The 21330-nt window shown below is 42.9% G+C and overlaps 1 protein-coding gene across 5 annotated transcripts in view; it reads right to left on the reverse strand.

The window, feature by feature from the left end:
• KAT6B (lysine acetyltransferase 6B) overlaps positions 1-21330 on the reverse strand; it is a 166116-nt gene that overhangs the window by 16836 nt on the left and 127950 nt on the right. For all 5 annotated transcript variants that reach the window (XM_080926686.1, XM_080926689.1, XM_080926688.1 and 2 more), the window contains 3 exons: positions 21004-21145; positions 18150-18311; positions 15166-15259 (listed from right to left, as the gene is read on the reverse strand). In XM_080926686.1, coding sequence (XP_080782812.1) covers positions 15166-15259; positions 18150-18311; positions 21004-21145 — 398 coding nt within the window. The remainder of the gene's footprint in view (positions 1-15165; positions 15260-18149; positions 18312-21003; positions 21146-21330) is intronic.

Genomic DNA, 21330 nt, shown 5'->3' on the forward strand with positions numbered 1-21330 from the left:
CAAGCCTTCATGTCTGTCTCATTAAATCTCAATTCTTGCTTTCCCCAGGACAGTTTGGTTTCAGATATACAGTATTAAGCAGAAGTCTTGAGAACTGCCTTAAGCCAGAATTTTAAAGGGGTACGTCATCAACGCCAGGCCAAAGGTGGGCGTGTTGTCTAGCAAGAGCCTTGAGCAGAAGGTAAAGTGTTAGTAAAGAGGGTGTGGGATGTACTTCACAGAGGTTTCTCTCAGTCAAACAGAACTGGGGACTGAGTGTGTCCCAGTTTCCTCTTCTGTGGCTGGGAAGAAACCACTCTGACCAAAAGCCACTTGGAGGAAGGAGCTTATTTAACTTGCAGTCTAGGAAGAGGTTCATTTGAGGTAAGTCAGGGAAGGACCTGAAGCTGAAATCACCGCTGAAGCGCTGCTTGCGGGCTTGTGCTTAGATAGATTTTTCTTTCTATGTAGTCTCTCAATGTAGTCCTGGCTACCCTAGGTCTCTATGTAAACCAGACTGGCTTTGAACTCAAAGAGATCCTCTGCCTATCTCTCTGGTGCTGAGATGAAAGGTATGTTCCACCATGCCTGGCTGCTAATAAAGCCTGCAGAGGGGTAGCCCTGCCCACAGTGGATTGGGCCTTCCCTCATGAATCATTAATTAAGACCATCTCTCAGATGTAGCCACAGGCCAATCCCATCTGGGTAATCCTTCAGTGGGGACTTCCATGGGTGGCTTAAGCTGTGTCAAGATGATGGTTGAAGCCAACCAGCACAGTCTGTCTGAGTAAGGCACTTCAATGCAAGCTACACCTTGCTTCAGGGTATCAGGAATTGTTTGTTTTGGCTTTTCAAGACAGTGTTGAACCTCTGTGTAATAACCCTAGCTGGCCTCGAACTCACAGAGATCTGCCTGCTTCTGCCTTGAGTGCTGGATTAATTTCTTGAGAAGATGACCAACTGTGAAATGAATTCAATTCATAATTTCCTTGTTAGGGAAATAAGGTCCTGGGATACAGGGAAAGATGTTGCAGAATGAGAAATGAATACTTCACTAATAACACATTCTGAAATTAAAAAAAAACAATTTTTAAAATATTTATATAAATATATTTTAGAAGGAATCAAAGTGTTCACCAAGCCAACTACTGTTCCCAAATATCAGTCAAGCTATGATTCTTACCCAGAGGCAATTTTATTGGGAGATGGTAGAGTACTAGGAGCCACTGCTTTTGATGAGTCAGAACTAGGGAAGGGAAGCTTTTAAATTCTGATGGATTTAAAGCTTTTAAATTCAGGTAAAGGTTGTTGCTGCTGAGGAGAAACCCTGAGCACCATGGGAGGAGAACTCCCCGCCACAAGTTGTTCTCTGATCTCCCCATGTGCACCATGCACCCGCACACTAAATGCAATAGCATTACTTTAAATTCTAGGATATTCTATGAAGAGCAAAAGTAATGTGGCATTTAAAACCAATTTCTTCTTTTAGAAAAAAATTCTTTACACTAAAGACCTTATGAAAAGTATTCTAAAGAATAACATATATCAGCAAAAATCAACCAACCAACCAACCAACAAATCAACACTCCAAATTGCTATCCAAGTTGAAACCTAAATAAAATTCTAACAAGTACAAAATCTTGACAGGAATTTCCTATTAATAAGCTACATGATTTCAAATTCTCACTAAACTCATACACACCTGGTATAAAGCACACTTTGATCAAATGGCCCTGGTACCTACAGTGCACATACCTATGAAACGCCCTGGTGCTGAGATGCCACAACAAAACTGAACTTTAAGAGCAAAGCTGGCCTTACTTTTGGCCACGTTTATAGGACTAAAGCTCTGTAGGGGCAGCTGAGTTAGGTGAGTCCAATAAATGCACATCTCAACTAGCCCAACACAAAGCCATGTGTGGGTGGTGGCGGCGCTTGTTTATATTACTGTGAATGCTGCCACTGCCTCTGAATCAGGCTCAGAAGCCACCCTGGTGGCACAGTCTGTATGTCCCAGCTATTCAGAAAGTGATTGGAGAATTAAATGTTTGAGGCTAGCCTGGGCAACTCATTGATATCAACAGTTAAAAGGGATGATGGGATGTCCTTTTCCCCCTCCCCCTCCCAGTCCTTTCTCTCACGACTCTCCAAATACTGTCAGTCTCTCATGCACACACACACTCTCACTCATACATATACCAGCACCCAGGTCTAGAAACTGAGCCTCACGTGGCAAACAGACTGTGTACAGCAGGGTATCAGGAAAAGTGGAAGAACAAATCTCTTTCCATTTTCCCTTTGTTCTCAAACAAAGTACATCTCAAGAGGGAGTTGTCAGTCTTTGAGAAAACTTTCTAAAATCAAAGCCCAACCCTTCCTCTGATCTGCTGATGGGCTGTTTAAAATGGAAGGCTCAGAAGCATCTTTAGCATCTCCAGGTTATCAAGAAAATGCCCCCCCCCCCCCAGTGCACATGTTAAATGCTTTTAAACACAATCTGAGGCACAGAGCTTCTGACAATAGCTGTGTCAGGGTCCAATAGGACAGCATGTGCTGGATGTGGGAACCAGGGTCAGGTGGGACATGAACTTCAGTGGTTGGCTGACTTGCCAATGGCTTTGGTCATAGCGGGAATTAAACATGTAGTCTGGCTATGTCAGATGTTTCTGTGAGAGAAACAAGAATATGTGCAGGTTTTTAGTTATGTATATTGCTGAAGCAATAACAAGGATTTATTATAATTATCGCTTCTCTTGAGTCAAGGTATCATCTTGTAACTCTAGCTGGCCTGGAACTTACTGTGTAGATCAGGCTGGCCTCCAACTCACAATCCTCCTGCCTTCATCTCCCAAGTGCCAGAATTAAGGGCAAGCACCACCACACACACTTTAGAATTATCTTTTAAAGATACAATCTTGCTATGGAGTGGCCTTGAGCTCGTGATCTACGCGCCTCAGCCTCCAGTGAGTGGAGTTGCAGATGTGTACCTCTGTGCCCAGCTTATTACTAACAGGATTAAAACACGTCAATGCCTTTTGAACTTGCAGACAGTTCATTTCTGAATTCCTTGCACAAGGTACAATTCTGCTTGCTGTTCAGACTAACTAACAATGGATGCATCAGTAACAATGTATTAATAGAGCACAGCATTAGCTGTAACTCACAATGATCATTTTCACGAATCTTTATATTGTGTGGACACTGCTAATCACCAAATCCCCAACTCTCAAAGTTCTGGCACGAACAGGAAAGGTTTCAGTGGTTGGGTTTCTACCGTGTTTACCCTAGTCACTGTTCTGGTCAGGGTGCCCAAGACTTTGCTTTCCATATTAAGCTAGAGACAAATCTCGAGGAGTTTGATTTGTTCATCACTAGGCAACTGTTAAATCTAAGAGTCCCGAATCCTGTAAATAACAGGAACTCACACATACAGGGTAATAGCTGAAGTTCATTACTGAGAACCCAATTCAATGCTATGCTGCAAGAGATCATATGGTAATCATTTACAAATCAAAGGACAGGGCACACACTCAGGAGGATATGTACACCAAGGTGGAGGTGTGTGATTACGGACAAGTACACTAAACTGTAAATTATGTAACTGTCTCCTGTAATTACCCTGCTGCAGAACAGAAACAAACTTCCTGTGCAATTTGCAGAGAAATGGAGACCGAGAGACACAATCACTTTTTCCTTGGTTTTAACCCCTTAGCAGCTATTTTAATTATGTGTGATGAGGTCAAAGAAAGTTAATTTATCTAAACGGGGCAGGAAGGTATTTGAAAGAAAATTCTCTGAAACGCTCCCAGTAGTGATGAAACATGGTGACTTCTCTTCGGGAAGAGTTTTCTAAACTGTATTCTAAATGGTGTTAAAAACAAATTCATAAGCACGATTCATTTTATCTCTTCTCTAGAAATCCTTGCTATGGTTTTCAAGTTTCTAACTGGAGGCAAATGAAAAGCTACAGGGTGGCAGGCAGGCGGGCACAGGGTCCTCTGATGCACCTCTACTTGGTACTTACCACAAGTAACTTCTTTGAATTCATGGGGAAGGATCCTTCACTGGGCAAAGCACAGGGCAGAAGTCCCTGTGTGTGTGTGTGTGTGTGTGTGTGTGTGTGTGTGTGTGTGTGTGTGAGAGAGAGAGAGAGAGAGAGAGAGAGAGAGAGAAGCCACAGGTCAACTTTGGATGTCTTCCTTGATTTCAGCTAACTAGGTCAACTTCCTTGATTTCAGATAACTGTCTTCATTCTGGCAACCTAACCTGTCTCTTTTCCATTTTGTCCTCTGAAGGCACTGCTTTCTAAATGTCCACATTTCACAAGTGCATAGACCCTGTAGTCTAGAGGGGAAAGGGCTTTCCCACTCACATGTGCAGTGTCCGCCAGGATTCTATTTGTTCATTCTGGAGTGTAATAAACAGAGAACAAAGAGTGAGTGTCCAGGCTGTAATGTCTCAGCGTCATCTCTCTGGCCTTCCACCTAATGGTAAAAACATTTATTTAAAAGATTTAGGGCTATTTTATACTTCTTATCGGTATGAATAATTTGCCCACATGTAATGTCTGTGTACCTTGTGAGTGCCTGGTGTCCATGGAGACCAGAATAAGAAACTGGATCCTCTGAAACTGGAGTCACAGAGGATTGAGAGATGCATGTGGGTTCTGGGAATTGAACTTGGGGTCCTGTGAGAGAGGGACCAGTACCTTTAGCTGCTGAGCCACCTCTCAGAAATACCCCAGGGAAGTATTTCTTATCTGAATCTTCCCTTTCATCACCCTCTAGTCTTCAATCATGTTTGAGAGCGGAAGCAGAAACTAAAGGAAGGCCATTCTCTAAGAGGTTAAGCACTTGAGGATCTGAGTCTAGGTGATGTTCGGTGCAATTGCTTCACATAAAAACAGCTTTGCAAAGGCTGACAGGAAGCTGGTGCCAAGCACCAAGCACTTAATGTACTTAACGTTTCTTATGTAGAGCAGTAAAGGTGAGGAACTGTCTCTCTTCACAACACCACTGATGTAATACCACCAATAAACAGAAAAGCTGCCCAGTTTTAAGAGTTACAGCCATAAAATAAATGCCACAGAGTATGTGATCTGTTACTTAACAATGGCTTAAAACATGCCCCCAACAAAGACAGACAGCCACAGACAATATACAGCTTAGTGGATGACCACAAGGCCCGTGTGACTATCACCTAGGACAATGACAGAATCTGAAAGTGTGTGCCACAACCACCTGACTTGAATTTATTTACTTTATGAATGGTCCTTTGCATGTATTATGCGCATGCCTGGTGCTCACAGAGCTAAAGAGGGCACTGGAGTTACAAATGATTGTAAGCTATCACGTGTATGCTGCGAATTGAACCTGTGTCCTCTGGAAGAGTAGCCAGTGCTATTAACCACTGACTGACATCTCTCCAGTCTCTGTTGTTGTTGTTGTTGTTGTTATTATTATTATTATTATACCTTTACCACCAAAATATTCAGGTGCTTATGTAGTCATGCTCATTTAAAAAAAAAAAAAAGACTTTTAATGTGTGGATTTCGCCCTCTACCCCTTATTCTTTCCTATCTGTTCTGGATCCTGGGGCTCCCCTAGTGGTTTGCTTATCTTCAGGCTTCCCTGTGGCATGCCTGTGTTATTGTTTAGCACATTCTTCTATGTCATTTCCACCAAAACAGCAGAAGCTTGATCATGTCTGTGGTGAGACTGCGCCCCTCAAACATCACTTGCTCACTCAGTGGTACAGCTCGTACCGGGAGACAGGGCAAATGCTTCATTTACCAGCTTTAAGACAATGAACTGGCTCTTTTCATTGTTCAGATTAGCTTTCGATATCATTATAAACTTCCAAATTTAAACATCTGACAAGCTTCAATCAGTAATAATTACCTTTATTAATTTACTCACTGCCAGTGAGGTTTTTAAGGTAACTCCTGGGTTCTTCTCATATAACTAATAATTTTTACTTTACTTCCCAGGATGACAAGAACATTTGTGTGTGTGTGTGTGTGTGTGTGTGTGTGTGTGTGTGTGTGTACGTGTGTGTTAGTTAGACATAGGTCACAGGTCAACTCTGGACTGTCTTCCTTGATCTATTTTCCACCTTATGTTTTTGAGACAGGGACTTGCTGAATCTGGCTGGCCAGCCAGAGAGCTCCAGGTCTTTCCTTGCTCCTCACTTCCCCCAGCACTTGGGGTTGTATGTGTGTACCACTGCACTAAGCTTTCTGGGGATGCTAGAAATCTAAACTCAGGTCCTCATGCTTGTACATCAGGTACTTTAAACAACTTATCCATCTCCCTATTCCAGAACAGCCACCTTTCACATAAAAACCCTACCTAGCTCCCAGGTAGGCTGACATTACATTTTCTCACAGTTTTTTATCAGTATTATTTTTGATTCCTGCTACAGTATAACTGTGATGTGCATGTGTTTCAATATGGACAATACATTACATAAATAATAAAGTTACTTAATCCACTCAATTCCTTTTATGTACTTTAAATAACAACCACCTTCTGACCACATTCTGACCAAGTCATCTGCATTATTAAGATTATCCTGAAGAGGTAAGCAAACTTTTATAGTAGATTGTTTTTAACTTAAAACAAAACAGACATTAAGCCCATTGCTGCTTTCATTAGATTTAAAGGTAACAGTTACCTTGGAACCAAATTCAGGAGAGCACTAATTTCAATCCCTAAGAACAAAGCTTGTGCAAGCTTGTTCTGCCTTACAAATACCGTAACTGGGCCAGGGAGTCGGCAGTACTTCCCACTGCGATACCCTCACGTCCAGCTCTGCAGAGATGAGTCGTGAACCCTGTGTCTGACACCCTACAGCAAGGACTGGATCATGTACCCTCCCAGCTGCATCACTGGGGCCACCTTGGCCAAAGTCTGTCCAAAGCCATTATCTGCACAAGGGTGGATAAAGGTATAACATGTGACAAGACAGAAGACTATGAGGAAAACCTCAGATCAAGAACTAATTCTGTCAGAAGCTGGCTGGTATACTTGGAGGTGCTACCAGGGGTACAAAAAGCAGAGTCAGACACTCATTCATTCCCTTACCAGATCTTTACTGGATGCCCATTATGCGACAAGCAGTGTGCGGATGGCTGGGCATTCAACTCCGCCAAAGTTCCTGTCCTCTGGATGCCACTGCCAACTGACGCTTACTGGTTATCTGAATCGAATTTGTCCAGTAATGGGTTTCAACATGATTCACTGCAAATGCCCACTGGTTAGCAATCTGAACAGAGATTACACAGCAACAACATCCACCTGCAGGCCTAAACCTGAAAAAGTCTGAGCGATGTAAAGCTAGGCAGTGTTCAGAAAAACATTCGATGTCAGACCATGTTTCATATTCACAGTGTTTTCACTGGAACAGTGAATACCACTGTTCTACCCAAACTATTCATCTGCTGTTATTTATGATAAACTTGGGTTTTTTTTGAAGAGATACATAGCCTGCTGGCTGCCCTGCCTCCTGCAATGCATTTCAATGCATTCAGTAACAGTCACACTCAATTTCCAATCTCAATATTATCTTTAACATATTAAAATGTATCACAGATCAGCTCCGTGTACTAAAGCAGTAGACTTAGCTGCACAGATCAAAACAAGTCTTCTAGTGACAGTGCTGACCCAAGATCTTCCAAGTTTCAAGGGAGAGGTCCCTATCCGAGAGCTGGAAGGACCACGACACCACTTCACAAGGACATCTTGCCCCTCTTTAATCATTGCCTCGGTTTCCCTGACCAGGGGGAGGAGTGGCAGAGAAAAGGAGCAGATGGGTTTGGCTTGTCAGTGTCCGAGGACGAACGCTGGACTCTTCCTTCTAAAATAAATGTGCCAAGATATGAACTCTCTGAGAGTAAGAAAAAGATAGGCACCTCTTATCTTTTGTCGTTTACTGAGTGTAAATGTGACCTAGTCACACCTCACTTCTCTCTGCCCAAGACAGGCAGCTGAGAACAACAATGTCTATGCTGCAACGTAAGTGATCTAGAAACAGCCTTCATTCCAATGACAGGCCGCAGAGGGCAGGCAGACCAGCATCACTGGGAAGCGATAGACGCGCCACACATGACTATGGACTGGTACAGTGGGCTTTTATAGATGGTTAGTATCACTCTAAAAAGGTAAGAAAGCAAGACGGCACTGAGTATGTCGCACGGGTAAACTGCGCAGCATCTCGGCTCATTCCATCTGCTCCACAGAGACGTTCCGCCAGAGAACATCTTTAAGAGTCAGGCACCCTCCCTTCTAAACATGCCCTGTAATATTTAGCCAACCATGCTCACACCGTGGGGTGTGTCCCTAGTGGGAGCTTTATGACTATTCCTTAGCACTCACTGGGTGAGTCCACCTGGCTTCTAGGGTGAGGGGATAAGGCTGTGAGGACAAGATGACAGGCACCGTAATCCTGCTTACTTCAACTACTGCTATCCACCTGGACCCATTCTTGGGTTGCCTATGAGTATAACCCGGAGTCACCCACATCAGCAAAGATGCCCAGAACCCCTGACCGAGAAATGTGGTCTTTCAGCATGGCCCGGCATGGCTAGGACAGTTCCTGAGAGAAGCTCAGTGTGTCTCAATGCTGCACTTACTTGTCCTGAGCCAGCCTAGTGGCTCCGAACAGCTCTGCTGCAACAGATGCTTTCTAATAGAGCCCACGCCACTCCTTACAAGAGACAAGCCAACCTCAAACTTTATTTGAAAAAAAAAAATAAGTTTCTTGGTTAAACACGTTAAAGTTCTACTTTAACTATGTGGAAGCTCTTTTAAGAAGAACAGCAGCCTACTCTTTTTTGCTTTGTCTGAGATAGGGTCTTATTGTGTGTGCAGCCTAGCTTTCTAGGAACCTGATATACAGACCAGGCTGGCCTCAAACCCTCAATGGTTTTACTGCCTTTGAGTGCTGAGATTAGAGAGAGACAGGTACCACCAGACCCAGCAAGTAGATTTTTTTTTTTTTTTTTGCCTCCTGCATTACTGCATTATTATTTTATGTGTATGGGCGTTTGGCCTGTATATATGTTTATTGACCATGTATGTGGATGTCTAGTGCTCAGACAGGCCAAAAGAGCATGTCAGTGTCCTGGACTGGAGTTACAGAAGGTTGTTAAGTGGCCACATGGATGCTGAGAACTGAACCTGGTCCTCTGAAAGAGCAGAATGTGCTCATAACCACTGAGCCACCGGCAGCCCTGAAGCAGCCTATTTTTAAACAAAATATTTTTAGTTAAAAATGCTCATTATTACCATCTTAGGTGCCGGAGTATACATGGAGGTCGAAGGCAACTTTCAGGGACTGGTTCTTCTCTTTACCTTCTGGGTTCCTGGGACTGAACTCATGTCACAGGGTCACACGGCAAGCGCCCATTCCCACTGAGCTAGCTATCTTGCTGACTCCAGGATCTAGAATTCTAGTTCGTGAGTTTTTAGTCTGAATTTCACTAATGCCATTTATGACTTGTAATAAAAATTGCACCTGGATATTATTTTTGTTTTCACTTCAATTTTTCTCACCAGCATTCCCTAACACACGTGCATACACACACATGTACATGCACACACAGAGTTCCAGTGTCCTAGTGTTTACAGTTTAAAAACAACCCCAGTCACGTTGCTCCCCAGCTCTGGAAAGCCAAGCTTTCTGATCCATCCTCTTCCCTGCTCTGTGTTTTTTGAGACAAGATGGTCATTTTATAGTCCAAGCAGGCAATCCTCTGCCTCAGCCTAGAATAACAGACATAGGGCATCATTCTTGGGTAAAACCACTTCTTTTTAAAATTCCCTTTGCTATGTGTGTGTGCGCTTGTGTGAATGTGTGTGTGTATGAAAGTTAGAGCACACCTTTTTAGACTCAGATCTCCCCTCCCAGCATGGACTCCATTCCAGGAACAAACTCAGGTTGTCAGGCTGTGGAGCAAGCACTTTTACCCTCTAGGGCACCCTGCCAGCCCTGAACTTATTTACCTTATAGTTTCCTGTGACATAGAACTGAGTTCACAAGTGCAATTCAGGCGACACACAGCTGTGCTAAGATCAGTCAGCACTGTAACCCTCCTTTTATTCTGGAGCCTCAAAGTCCCCCTCCCCAGCCTCATTTCCCTACATCAACCCCTTGGCTTCCTTACTCCAGCTGTTGTTTGCGGAGAAGTACTGCATGCCCAGTAGCTTCTACTAGCTTTTTCTTAATGCAGGCCCCTTGCTGAGCACAGGACTCCATGAGTCTTTAATGAGCCTGTCATTACCAAAACATATAACATGCATGCACGCACACCTGTCTGTGTACCATTGAAGCCTCTGGTGCCCACCGAAGCCAGAAGAAGGTCAAGATCCCCATGGAACTGGAGTCACATGCAGCTGTGAAGAACTATGTGGGTCTGGGAACAGAACCCAGATCTTTGTCAATAGCAGCCAGTGCCCTTAACTGCCCGCTCATCTCTCCAGCCCCGTGAAAATCATTTTTAGGTAAGAATCATGAATGGAGTTTGGACAGGTACACACCTGTTAGCCCAAACTCAGGAGGTGAGGGAACCCTGTCTTCAAACACCGAATTAAAAAAAAATCACATAAATAAAACTAGATGGAAAAAAATGGGAGAAATGATATTTTCATAACCTTAAGGCATCTTCTTACCAGACACAAATTATAAAGACTTGGCAGATATGTAATGTGGTAAGCATGTTTTATGCTCTGAGGAGAACACACCTTAGCTTCTCTGGTACTTCTTCCCAAAGCTTATCACCCAAATCTAACAACGATGAAACTCAGAGAAAGGGAAAGGCAGGTGCTGTACAGATTGTCCCATACACTGCACAATGTCCAAGGAACTAAAATCAAGACAAACATACCAATTCCTCCAGATCTTGGGAAATTTAAGAGACCCAGTGACTAACTATGGTGAGAGATGATAGCCGTGTGTTCCAAGGGAACCCACACTGAGAGGTGTTTCACCCAGAAAGGAGAGCAGGAAACACTGGCAAGACGAAATCAGAATCAAGCTCGCTCACCGATACAGAGTGCCGAGCCAATAGCTTGTGGGACACACGGCAGAGCATCTTTAAAGATGGACTAACACACACACAGTTCATCCTCATCACAATTCAGGGAACAAACATACAAGAGAGAAGAATGAGAATAAAAGGACAGACTTGGTAAATGCCAATGCCCAGGGTATCCAGCTAAAGAACTCATGGAAATTCTAGGCACAATTTTGTAACTTTTCTCTCAAGTCTGAAATATCAGAGGCACTGCTGGGCAGCTTTAACAGCAGGAGCAGGCCAGGGCTCAGGAAGGACCATTCTAGCTCCCCTGTGCCTAGCTGTGCCCCGTGGGAAGAACAGCTATTTCCTTGTCCATAGGAGGCACAGAGTAGCAGAAGTTCTGTGGGAAGTGGGCTTCTTTGAAGTATTGACATGTCTGCTGAGTGTGGAGAGTTGTCTGCATGTGTGTAGGAGGGCTTAGAAGTTTTTTCACTAAAGGAGAGGAAAATCTCAGAATCCAGGAGAAAAGGATGTGATATCACCTCCAGCCTGTGTCTACCACTCTTGGGCAGTCACGAACCCTGTTAGTCTATGAGCAGGCTGGGCACTGGCACCTTTTACTCACTCTGGCCAAGTTGTGCAAACAGCCTCCTGGGAGATCTCACTCTGACAAACCCTAGATAAGGTGTCCCAGAGGCAAAAGACAATTTCATGAAAGGGCAGCATTTAGGCTTGTGGACAACCCCACCAGCTCTCTTACTGTACCACACAACAGTGCCAACAGCATCAACATTTGTGTCTGCATTCTTCAGTCAGTCAGTCAGTAGTAGGTCAGTCTCTCTCTCTCTCTCTCTCTCTCTCTCTCTCTCTCTCTCTCTCTCTCTCTCTCTCTCTCTCTCTCTCTCTCTCTCTCGGACCATATCTAAAGTCTAGGAGCAGGTGAGCAGCTATGGCTTCCTCCTGTCTGTTAGTTTCGTTTGCTAAATTAGCAGTCATTATTGACAAGGACTTCCCTATGTTGCAGTCGATCTGACTCATTGAAAATACAACCTTGATCAAAAGGTCTCAGCCTTACATAAGGGAACCCAAGTCATTAAGAGGTCCCTTTAACAAAACAGAACGTATTTTAGAAACCTTCCAACCTCTGCTTATCTTTCTTACCCAGAGCACTGAACTGCAAGACAAAATTGATGAGAGGTCACGTGCTCCTTCCCCTCCCTCCCTCTGTGAATGCCTGGATCCAAATGGTTCTGGAAAGATATTTATCTACCATTATTTTAAGTGACTCCCAAGGAGATGCTATTAATTTTTCAACAGCATACCCTGTCTTTACAATGGTCAGCCAAGGAATAATTCTGGTTTTAAAGTGAATTTTTATTGGGCTTACACCCGTTCTCGCTTTCTTGTGAGTACTGTAAAACTCTGAGGGAAACAGTACCAATTCCCTTTGATCCTCACCCCTGCCCCTTTCAGTGCCGATAGGAATTCATTCCAGAGTCTAATGCTTGTTAGATAAGAGCTCTACCACTGAGCCACATCCCCAGTTTCCCTTTCAACTATACTAAAGCCTTAAGTGCTCCAGTGGAAAGACAAGGGTTCTACAAGACCATCAGGACTGCTCAGCCTAGTTATGTTCAGTGGTGGCATTCCTAACAATGGCCTCAAGTGTCCCAGAAAATATTCTATGTGTTCTCTAGTTCATGTCTGAAATTACAGGGTGGTAATTAGTAATGGTGGTGCGCACCTCAGATCTTAGCACACAGGAGGCAGAGGCAGCAGATCTCTGAGAGATGAAGCCCAGCCTAGTCTAATGTAGTGAACCCAAGTCGGCCAGAAGTAGAAAGTGAGTTTTTATCATGTTTTACTTGGAATATTTAAGACAGTTTTAGCACTGAAAGGGAATGTCTTTTACCTGGATTGTTCATTCATGTACAAGGCCAGGGGAGTTATTATGCTATGCATACATAATCACTGTAATTAGAGCTTGACCTGGTGGTTCCTTTATAATTTAGGCATCCCTTTAGATATCTTCATATCAGTTCATATCAGCAAAACCGCATCTAATACAGATTGTTATGGGAACTATGCTGATCCAAAAGATTATCCAAGGAGGTCATGGTAACTCGGAAGCATGATGTATTGATGTCAAGCACAAAAGAATGAGCATGGTCTAAGCATGCTTGTATAGAATATGGCTGATATATAATATATATATATATAATATATATATATATATATATATATATAATATAGTAAGAACTTATGAAGAAGGCAGTATAAGGAGAAGAGGTGCTGGAGTTGTTACCAAGTGAGCATGATTCTGAACAGGAAAGAGGAAAGGGCCATGTCAGGAAAGGTGATGCAAAGAAAAAGAATGAAGAGACGCAAACAGTTGAGTCAAAAAGCTTAAAAGGCAGCTTGGAACAGTATGCTGGGAAGTTCCTTTATTCCAGAGACACAAGAGCATTGTCACTAGTCTTAGGCTTGCATGACTATGATGCATCTCAGAAAGTGGAGTCCATGAACACATCTCATGGACATGGTTGTAAAATACTCTGTAACAAGACAGGTAATTCTGCCTTTCTAAACAACTGTAGTAGGTATTTAACACACATGTTATTATCTCTAGATAACTGGAATCTGGTCTCCAAATGTAGCCTCAACCTTACATTTACTTATCTAATATAGTAGAAGCAAGAAGAAAAAAATATAAAATTACCATTTTAAAAAAAATTCATGTAATGACAGTCTTCAGATGTATACCCACTTGTATACTACCAGGCACTAAAGTCACATAGATGGCCTTGGTCAAACCCAGAGGGACACAGATAAAAAGGCATGAATGCAGGAAAGAGATTATGTAGCAAACAAGGTAAGGTGGACGAGGGAGAGGAGGAGAGGAGAGAGGACAGGAGAGAAGCAATCAGTGTATTAAGTACAAGTATGAAAGTACCAAAGAATGCTTTGATTTAAAACATGGAGAAATAAAGGAGAAGGAGAAGGAAAGAAGAAGAAGAAGAAGAAGAAGGAGAAGGAGAAGGAGAAGGAGAAGGAGAAGGAGAAGGAAGTAGTAGTTGATTATAGCTAGGAGTCTGTAAAGGAAAAATAGTGAGACAGCACACAGCCCTCCTTGGTATAATTAGTCTCCTGGATAACTAGGCCAGAACAGTAAGACTAGGAAAATAAATTAATAATTGGAAATACTATCTGAAGGTATAAAAATAATAAATTCAAACATTTTTAAATTTTATATTTGTGTCAGTAAACTATACAAAGTCAGTCTAGTCTAAAATTTTATTTATTTTATCTGCAGACTTCAACATTTCAGAATGTAATGATACAGACTTGGAGTCAACATACTTTCTTGTTGACCCTCTCAGCATATTTACATGGAAGGTCTTGGACTTTCTGGACATACACTCAAATGTCCTTTAACCAGTTAACAATCTACGAATCCACGTGCACGGGGCCCTAAGTGACAGACTGTCACACAGTTAGAGACTATTATCATTGCAGGGCACTTGACTCAAAGGCTACTATTCTAGATAACTGGAATCAACTCTCTGAATGCAGCCTGAGCCATACGTTCATTCGTTTACTTATCCAGTATAAAATAAGCAAGATGACAAAGAAAACCTATTAAGCACAACCACTGCATTATAGCAAGCATCCATCCGGCTTTAACCAAAGAGGCTCAGAAGATATAAGTACATATAAAGCAAGCATCCCTGAGAAACTTCGTGTTACTAACAGCAAAAGGGAGAGTAACAGAGCTTCCTCCAGATGACAGGCTCTGTTTATCCCTGGTCTCCTCTGCTCCACAAAAATTATTTGGCAAAATTTGAGAAAGCTAAGACTCCTTGTAACTAACAACGGCTTGTGCTTTAATCACCAATAATGACCTAATGGTGTTAATGAGCACAGTACTGGCTTTCTGAGCCATGGGCACTGTGGCCAGATCTAGTCCCATTCTCCTAGAGTGTAAGTGGGTGGCAGGAAAACTGTCACGTGTGGAAGATCTTCTAACTCACGTAAATATAAACCGAAGACCCATTATGTACTGATTACAAAAGCAAAAACGACACAGCAGGTTAAATAAAGCTTTATGTGGTACAGTTTCCTGTCACAGCTGTCAGCTACCATGAAAGTAAGTAAAGTCTTTCACTTACTGAAATCAATGAGGAAGCGTCCGAATCCTTGCCTCTGGTGCTGGGGCATGATCATTATGCAGGACACATTATACTTCTGCTGGCAGAGCTTTTCCTACGGGAAAAAGAAGCACAGCAAGTCAGAGCCCTGCCGAGGTGGGCCGCTCCTGTACCTGCCACACCATCCTTGTAACACTATCCGCTGAGGTCAAACAGAGGCTTGGGTCCGGACCAACCAGAGCAATCCTACCATGCTAACCAGACTATCAAGTAACAGCGCACCATCTGCTCTGCCTATGCTTTTCAACTGTACCGTTATTCTACAAAGTTAGGAACATAAAGTGTGAACAGGGAATCTAGGGAATGTGTGCGGAGTGGCAGAACCCCACAGCAGGAACTCTCCTTGCCCACAACTGGAGAGAGGGAGAAAACTCCACGCCGTCCACCCAGCAAAGTAAGCTAGGATCTGGTGGGCAGCCCTGCTGCATGGTAAGCTACAGCTCTACAATGGCAAGTCATTCTCTGCCTCTGAGCAAATGCCACGGTGGCACTGGAATAGCGGACGTTTGAGTGGACATGCACACAAATGTCTCCTGTGACTCAAGGCCAAGTGAAAACCTAGAGAAATAATTAGTCTGCATCTCAAACCAGGAAAATCAAACAACAAAGAAGACACCAAGAAACCCCAAAGCCTCCGAACAATACTGAGATGGAAATCCTACCGACAGTCTAAAAGCAGGAGGGAGTCTGGGCAGAGAGATGGCTCTAAGAATTAAAGAATTCACAGTTGCAACAGTGTAAGCACAGTACATAGGCACCGCCAAACCTACACAGAGAAGATCTGGAAAAGGCTTCTGAGGCCATGAGTGCTGTGGCCAAATATAAACCACAAATGAGGCTGCTCACAAATAGAACCACATCAGAGGGTCACTTCCGAACACTCAGATCTTTAACAAACCAGTTTCAAAGACCACAGGAAACAACTGTGGAAAAAAGTCTAATGGGCAGGATGATAGAAAATGAGCCCCCAACTTTTGTGTGTGCAAAGGTGTCTGTGGCATCTCTAAAACACAAGGAAGTAACGAGAGTAGGTTTTCTCTACAAGATAAATTGCCCATCACTGAACGTGCACACCAATAGTCAAGGCTCAAATAATTAATTTTACTGTGCAAAGTAAGATAAATGGGTCGCTCTGGCTAAAGAGAGATATACTCTGGGCAAAGTGGATTTATATCCTTGATGCCAGTCCTTTCTCTGTCCAGAACTCCTCACTCCCGAGGGCTCACTAAAATATAAATCCAACAGCAATCCGCTTCCCTTTTTCAATAGATGTTCCTGGGCTGGGGAGCTGGCCCAGGACATAAGTAAAGTCCTCCTGCGCCAGCGTGGGCCTCCAAGAGCATGAGGTTAAAATCCACATAAAAAGGAGGGCCAGGCGTGGTGGTGCACCCTCTTAATCCCAGCACTCGGGAGGCAGAGGAAGGTGTTTCTTGGTAAGTTCTATGCCAGCCTGGTCTACAAAGAGAGTTCCAGGAAAGCCAGGGCTGTTACACTGAGAAACTCTGTCTGGAGTGGGTGGGGAGTGGATGTGATAGTGCAGCCTTTAATCTGAGCATTCAGGAGGCAGACAGGTGGATCTTTGTGAGTTCTAGTATAGCCTGGGCTAACTCGTGAGATCCTGTCTCAAATAACAAAAACAAACAAATCAATAAACCAAGAAGGAAGGAAGGAAGGAAGGAAGGAAAAGCAGGCAGTCAAAATAGCTGCACACTTATATTCCCAGGGATGAGACAGGAGGACTTCTGGATGGTGGATGTGTCTGGTGACAGGGTGGCACTGAGGGATATGTAATGGACAGTCGTGCCATGCAGTCTGCGCTGATCACCAACTTGTGATCCCCTTGTCTTAGCCTTCTGAGTATTTGTTAGAGGCATATGCCACCACAATGGGCAGACAGTTTAGCTTCTTATCCCCTGTGAAAATAGCATTCTATGAAGTGTTTCATGAACATTAAAGAAAAGCAGGTCCAATAAAAGTCACTCATCTGCTGGGCGTCTGGATAATTACCGTCTGTTATTATAAAACCCAAGCAAAGTTCAGCACTTGGCAAACATGTTCAAAACCAGCTATCTTTCAACATGCATGGGTTAGCAAAAGCAGTTTCTGAGCAGAAGCTGATGAGCTCTGAACCACTGAAAAGATGAGCCGCTGCACCTTAGTGCACAAGCTCGTCCCCATGTTGACTGTTAGAGACAGGTAGGCTGCCTATAGGTAAGACTCCTTTAGAACTTAAAAAAACTACAGCACAGACCATGACAAGCAGCGGTGGAAAACCAGTCATCTATCAGCTTGGCCATCTATTGCTGGAGGTGTTTTTTGTTTTTTAAATTACATTCATCCCTTGTGTGTGTGTGTGGGGGGGGGGCTGGAGGGTGTGGGGGGGATGCATGCATGCCACGGAGCATGTGGACAGGTTCTGGAGTTAGTTCTCCTACCAAGTGGGTCCTGACCCCTTCTCACTAGCCATCTCAGCAGCCCCCAATCCCTCCACTGCTCTAACACACTTGATACTGATGACCATGAGGGTAGGAAATGAGCCAGAGTCTGAGGTCCTAAGTGCTACATCACAGAAGCTTCATGTGTGCACTACTGAAAAGGAGAAAGAAGCTTAACATTTGGAAATCAAGTCTGCTAGGCAGTCTACAAGGCGGTAATTAAATGTCACACGGTCACTGTCAGCACAGCACGTCGTGCTGGGGCCCTTTACACACTTTCTAGGCACCCTTTTTGTTTGTTTGTTTGTTGTTTGGTTGGTTTTGTTTTTGTCTTTTCAAAAGAGCTTTAAACAACAAAAAGCTGAGGTTTACAGAAACATGAACCACTTACTCAAATTATTGTCATAAAAAAAAAAAAAAAACAACAACAACAACAACAAAAAAACAAAACAAAACCTGTTCAAAGAACTGAGCTCCACAGAATGAAGGTCATGCTGGCTCTTGTTTTACCTTAGAGAAGTATCCAACCAGATGACAGCCTTTTTCATCATTTTTTGTAAGGACATAAAAAAGGAATGGCTCGACATCATAATACAATGTTTTGTGGTCCAGGAAGAGCTTGGCTAACAAGCAAAGGTTTTGGCAATAAATTTTGCTCATATTCCCATCAACCTAGCAAAAGAGAAACAGACAACATTATTTAACATAAAAGGATCATTAGAATATAAACTTGCTTCTTCTGTATATCATTTTAAAAAGTATATAACTTTATTTCTAAATCCTACACTCTAAGATTAAAATACTCCATTAAACAAAGACAGTGTTAACCAGGGAACAGCTGTTACGTGCAGAGTCAGACTCCATCTTTTCTCTTGTTAAGGTAAATTCAAGACAGCTAGCATCTCCTTAAGCCCGTTCAAGAAACAGCAACGCTAGCAAAGTCACTTTCACGTGCAATTTATCATGAGTTAAAATCTATCAGGCATGCCCTCTTACTTTTAAATTGGAGCCAAGTAAATCTGAAAATTAAAGAAACAAATAAAAATTTGATCATGAAAGTTCTGTTATTTCCAAAAGAACTTCAAATAAAAAATAAAATAAATGAACTGCCTGCGCTATTCTGATTTTTCAAAAGTGCAGATTAACAGCAGAGGCATCCATTTTGGTTTTACCCCAAGTATCATTTTAATTTAACTGGAGAAGATACAATCTCTGTGTTGGGAATACTTACAGAGAGAGTCAGGTGAATTTAAACCTACAGTAAGTCCCATGATTACAGTCTACTTCTCTTCAAAATAAAAGACTCTAGCTGGGACACCGAGGCCTCCATAGGAGCTAAGGCGCAGACACCGATGTCTGATCAAATGTAGTGGCTTGCTGAAACAAGAGAGTCAAGCAGACCCCACTCTCTTCTTAGAGGAAACAGGTTTTGCTAACCCGAGCTCTTTAACAATGGACTTGACCATTCCCAGGTCTCCTGTGGACCATACTGGTTCTTATACTGCACAAATTATTTTTAGATTTCATATAACTATTTCCCTTGGACAGAACCTTAGTCCCACACATAGCAACATAATCAAATACAGGCAACTGGCACTGAGGATACAATTCTCTCTTTAATTAAAGGAAGTTTTGATGTATTTGGGAGTAGGGTTCTTTTGGAAACAGTGTTGTACGTACAATATAATGGCGATGTGCATCTGTGTATCAGAAACGGAAATGAAAACGCTGAAACAATCTCTAATCAACTCAGAAAAGTCTAAGAAAAGAAACAGGTACAGAATAGACTCATGAAACCCGTAATCTGTGATTACTGTTTACTTGTTTTTTAGTCATGGAAAAGATCTAAAAGTTTCCTTTCCATAGCTGATACCTTCAATCAGGACACTAGATAGGGCCTAAGGGTTTCCTCCTCATCCTCAGTGTGTGCATGAAGCACACTTCTGGGTGACTTTCATCTCTGTGCTTTCCAAACACGTGCCCAACAAGACTGATTACCTTGCCCAGATGCCCTCCCGATGGACCAGGGCATCCGCCGTACACTGGCTAACCCAGGATGCTTCAGTCAATGATTACTTAAGGCAAACAATGTGTTTGCTGTCTGGGACAAATGAACAGTCATTTCAGTTTTCTTATGGTCAGAGGAAAGGCACTCCAGGCATCAGGAAAGGAGCAGCGGTAAAGCTGATACAACACAAGGGCTCCCTGACACCAACTCTGAACCTCGCCTCCTTGGGGCTGCAGGAGCGGAGTAACCTGGGGTAACTCACTAGAAACAGCAGGAAGGTGTGTAAAAAAACAAAAGCAGAACAAAAATAAAAAACAAAAAACCAACAAAACATGAAAACAACCACAGTTGTAGTTACCTGACCAGTCTTGAGAGAGGGGGAAAACCTGTCTGAGAAGGCTCTGTGTCAAGTGAGAAACTGATGCCCCTCCCTTTATCACCATGGAGAGAGAGACACTGTAGGCCAGAGGAGAAAGCAACTGCGCAGCAGAATGATACTCGGAAACATGGGCATTTTGAAAGAGAGAGCCTAAAGGAAACTGCTTTTCAGGAAAGAGGACATCATGTCTGCTGCAGAAGGAAGGCTTGATCTGAGACCCTGAAGTGTAAACACACCAAGATGTTGTTAACAAAGATTCCAGTACAGGAAGGCACAGAAGTGTGCAGCTACAGTGAGAAGGGTAAACCTGTGAACAGACAGAACCACGAGAGAAAAGCTTGGTGTCCTCAGTATACAACTGACTCAGCTAAGTTAGGTCCTGAGACTAGCAGAAGCCTGCCTACATGAAAATAAAGCAAGACTTTCGGCTACAAGTCAATTCTGAAAACAAAATGTCTTCAAGAAACCTTCGATGACTCCCACGCGAACACAAGGGATCCCTGTGAGTAGCAGGGCTCTCTGGGGGAGAGTCCCCGGATCAGCTGGGATCCTGCCCCGAGGATTTATCCACCCTGGCAAGAACTGGACGGAAGCACAGCTGCTCAGTTCCCTGGGAGAGGCAGTACCTGCCAGACACTGGCTGCAGAGCTAAACAAAGCTAAGTTCTCCTGCCAAAGAAGGTGGAATTTACAAAGCCAAGGAGATCACTAATTCACTGGTGAATATTTTGCCATAGAAAGGAATTAGAAAAAGACAAAAAAGTCAATGTGATGGAGTAAGAATTCCTCACATGGCTAAATGGTTCCTTAATGTGGTAAATATTCCAAACCATGGAGCTATTTTAAAGAACAGTGTGAATTCCGGCACCAAAATTGAATACACACTGTACTATCTATACTTAAGCCATCCAAGTACACAGTCAACAGTTAGGAATATTAGAGTTCAGAAAGATGATGTTTTTGTTTACACATGCTTACCTCGAACACTGAAAGGTCTTTCCTTCGGTAAATCTCATTTGCTGGGGGATGAAACCATCCACACTTCTTTGAGTGTCTTAGCAAAATATTTTTACTTTTCATATATTTAAGACAAAATTCACACAGGTAAAGCTTTGGTAATCTGTCAAAGTTTAAAAATCAGAGAATTTATCAGTGTGACTATACTGTTCAAGAGAGAAAAGCTAAACATTGTTCAATTTCTCTAAGACATAAAATGGCAATAAAATCTTTTAAAACCACTTTTGAAAAGGAAAAAGAAGGTAGGCATGGTGGCATGCACCCTTAACCCCAACAGGTGTATCAGGG

This window comes from Micromys minutus (genome assembly GCF_963924665.1).
Source record: "Micromys minutus genome assembly, chromosome: 12".
Lineage (NCBI taxonomy): Eukaryota > Metazoa > Chordata > Mammalia > Rodentia > Muridae > Micromys > Micromys minutus.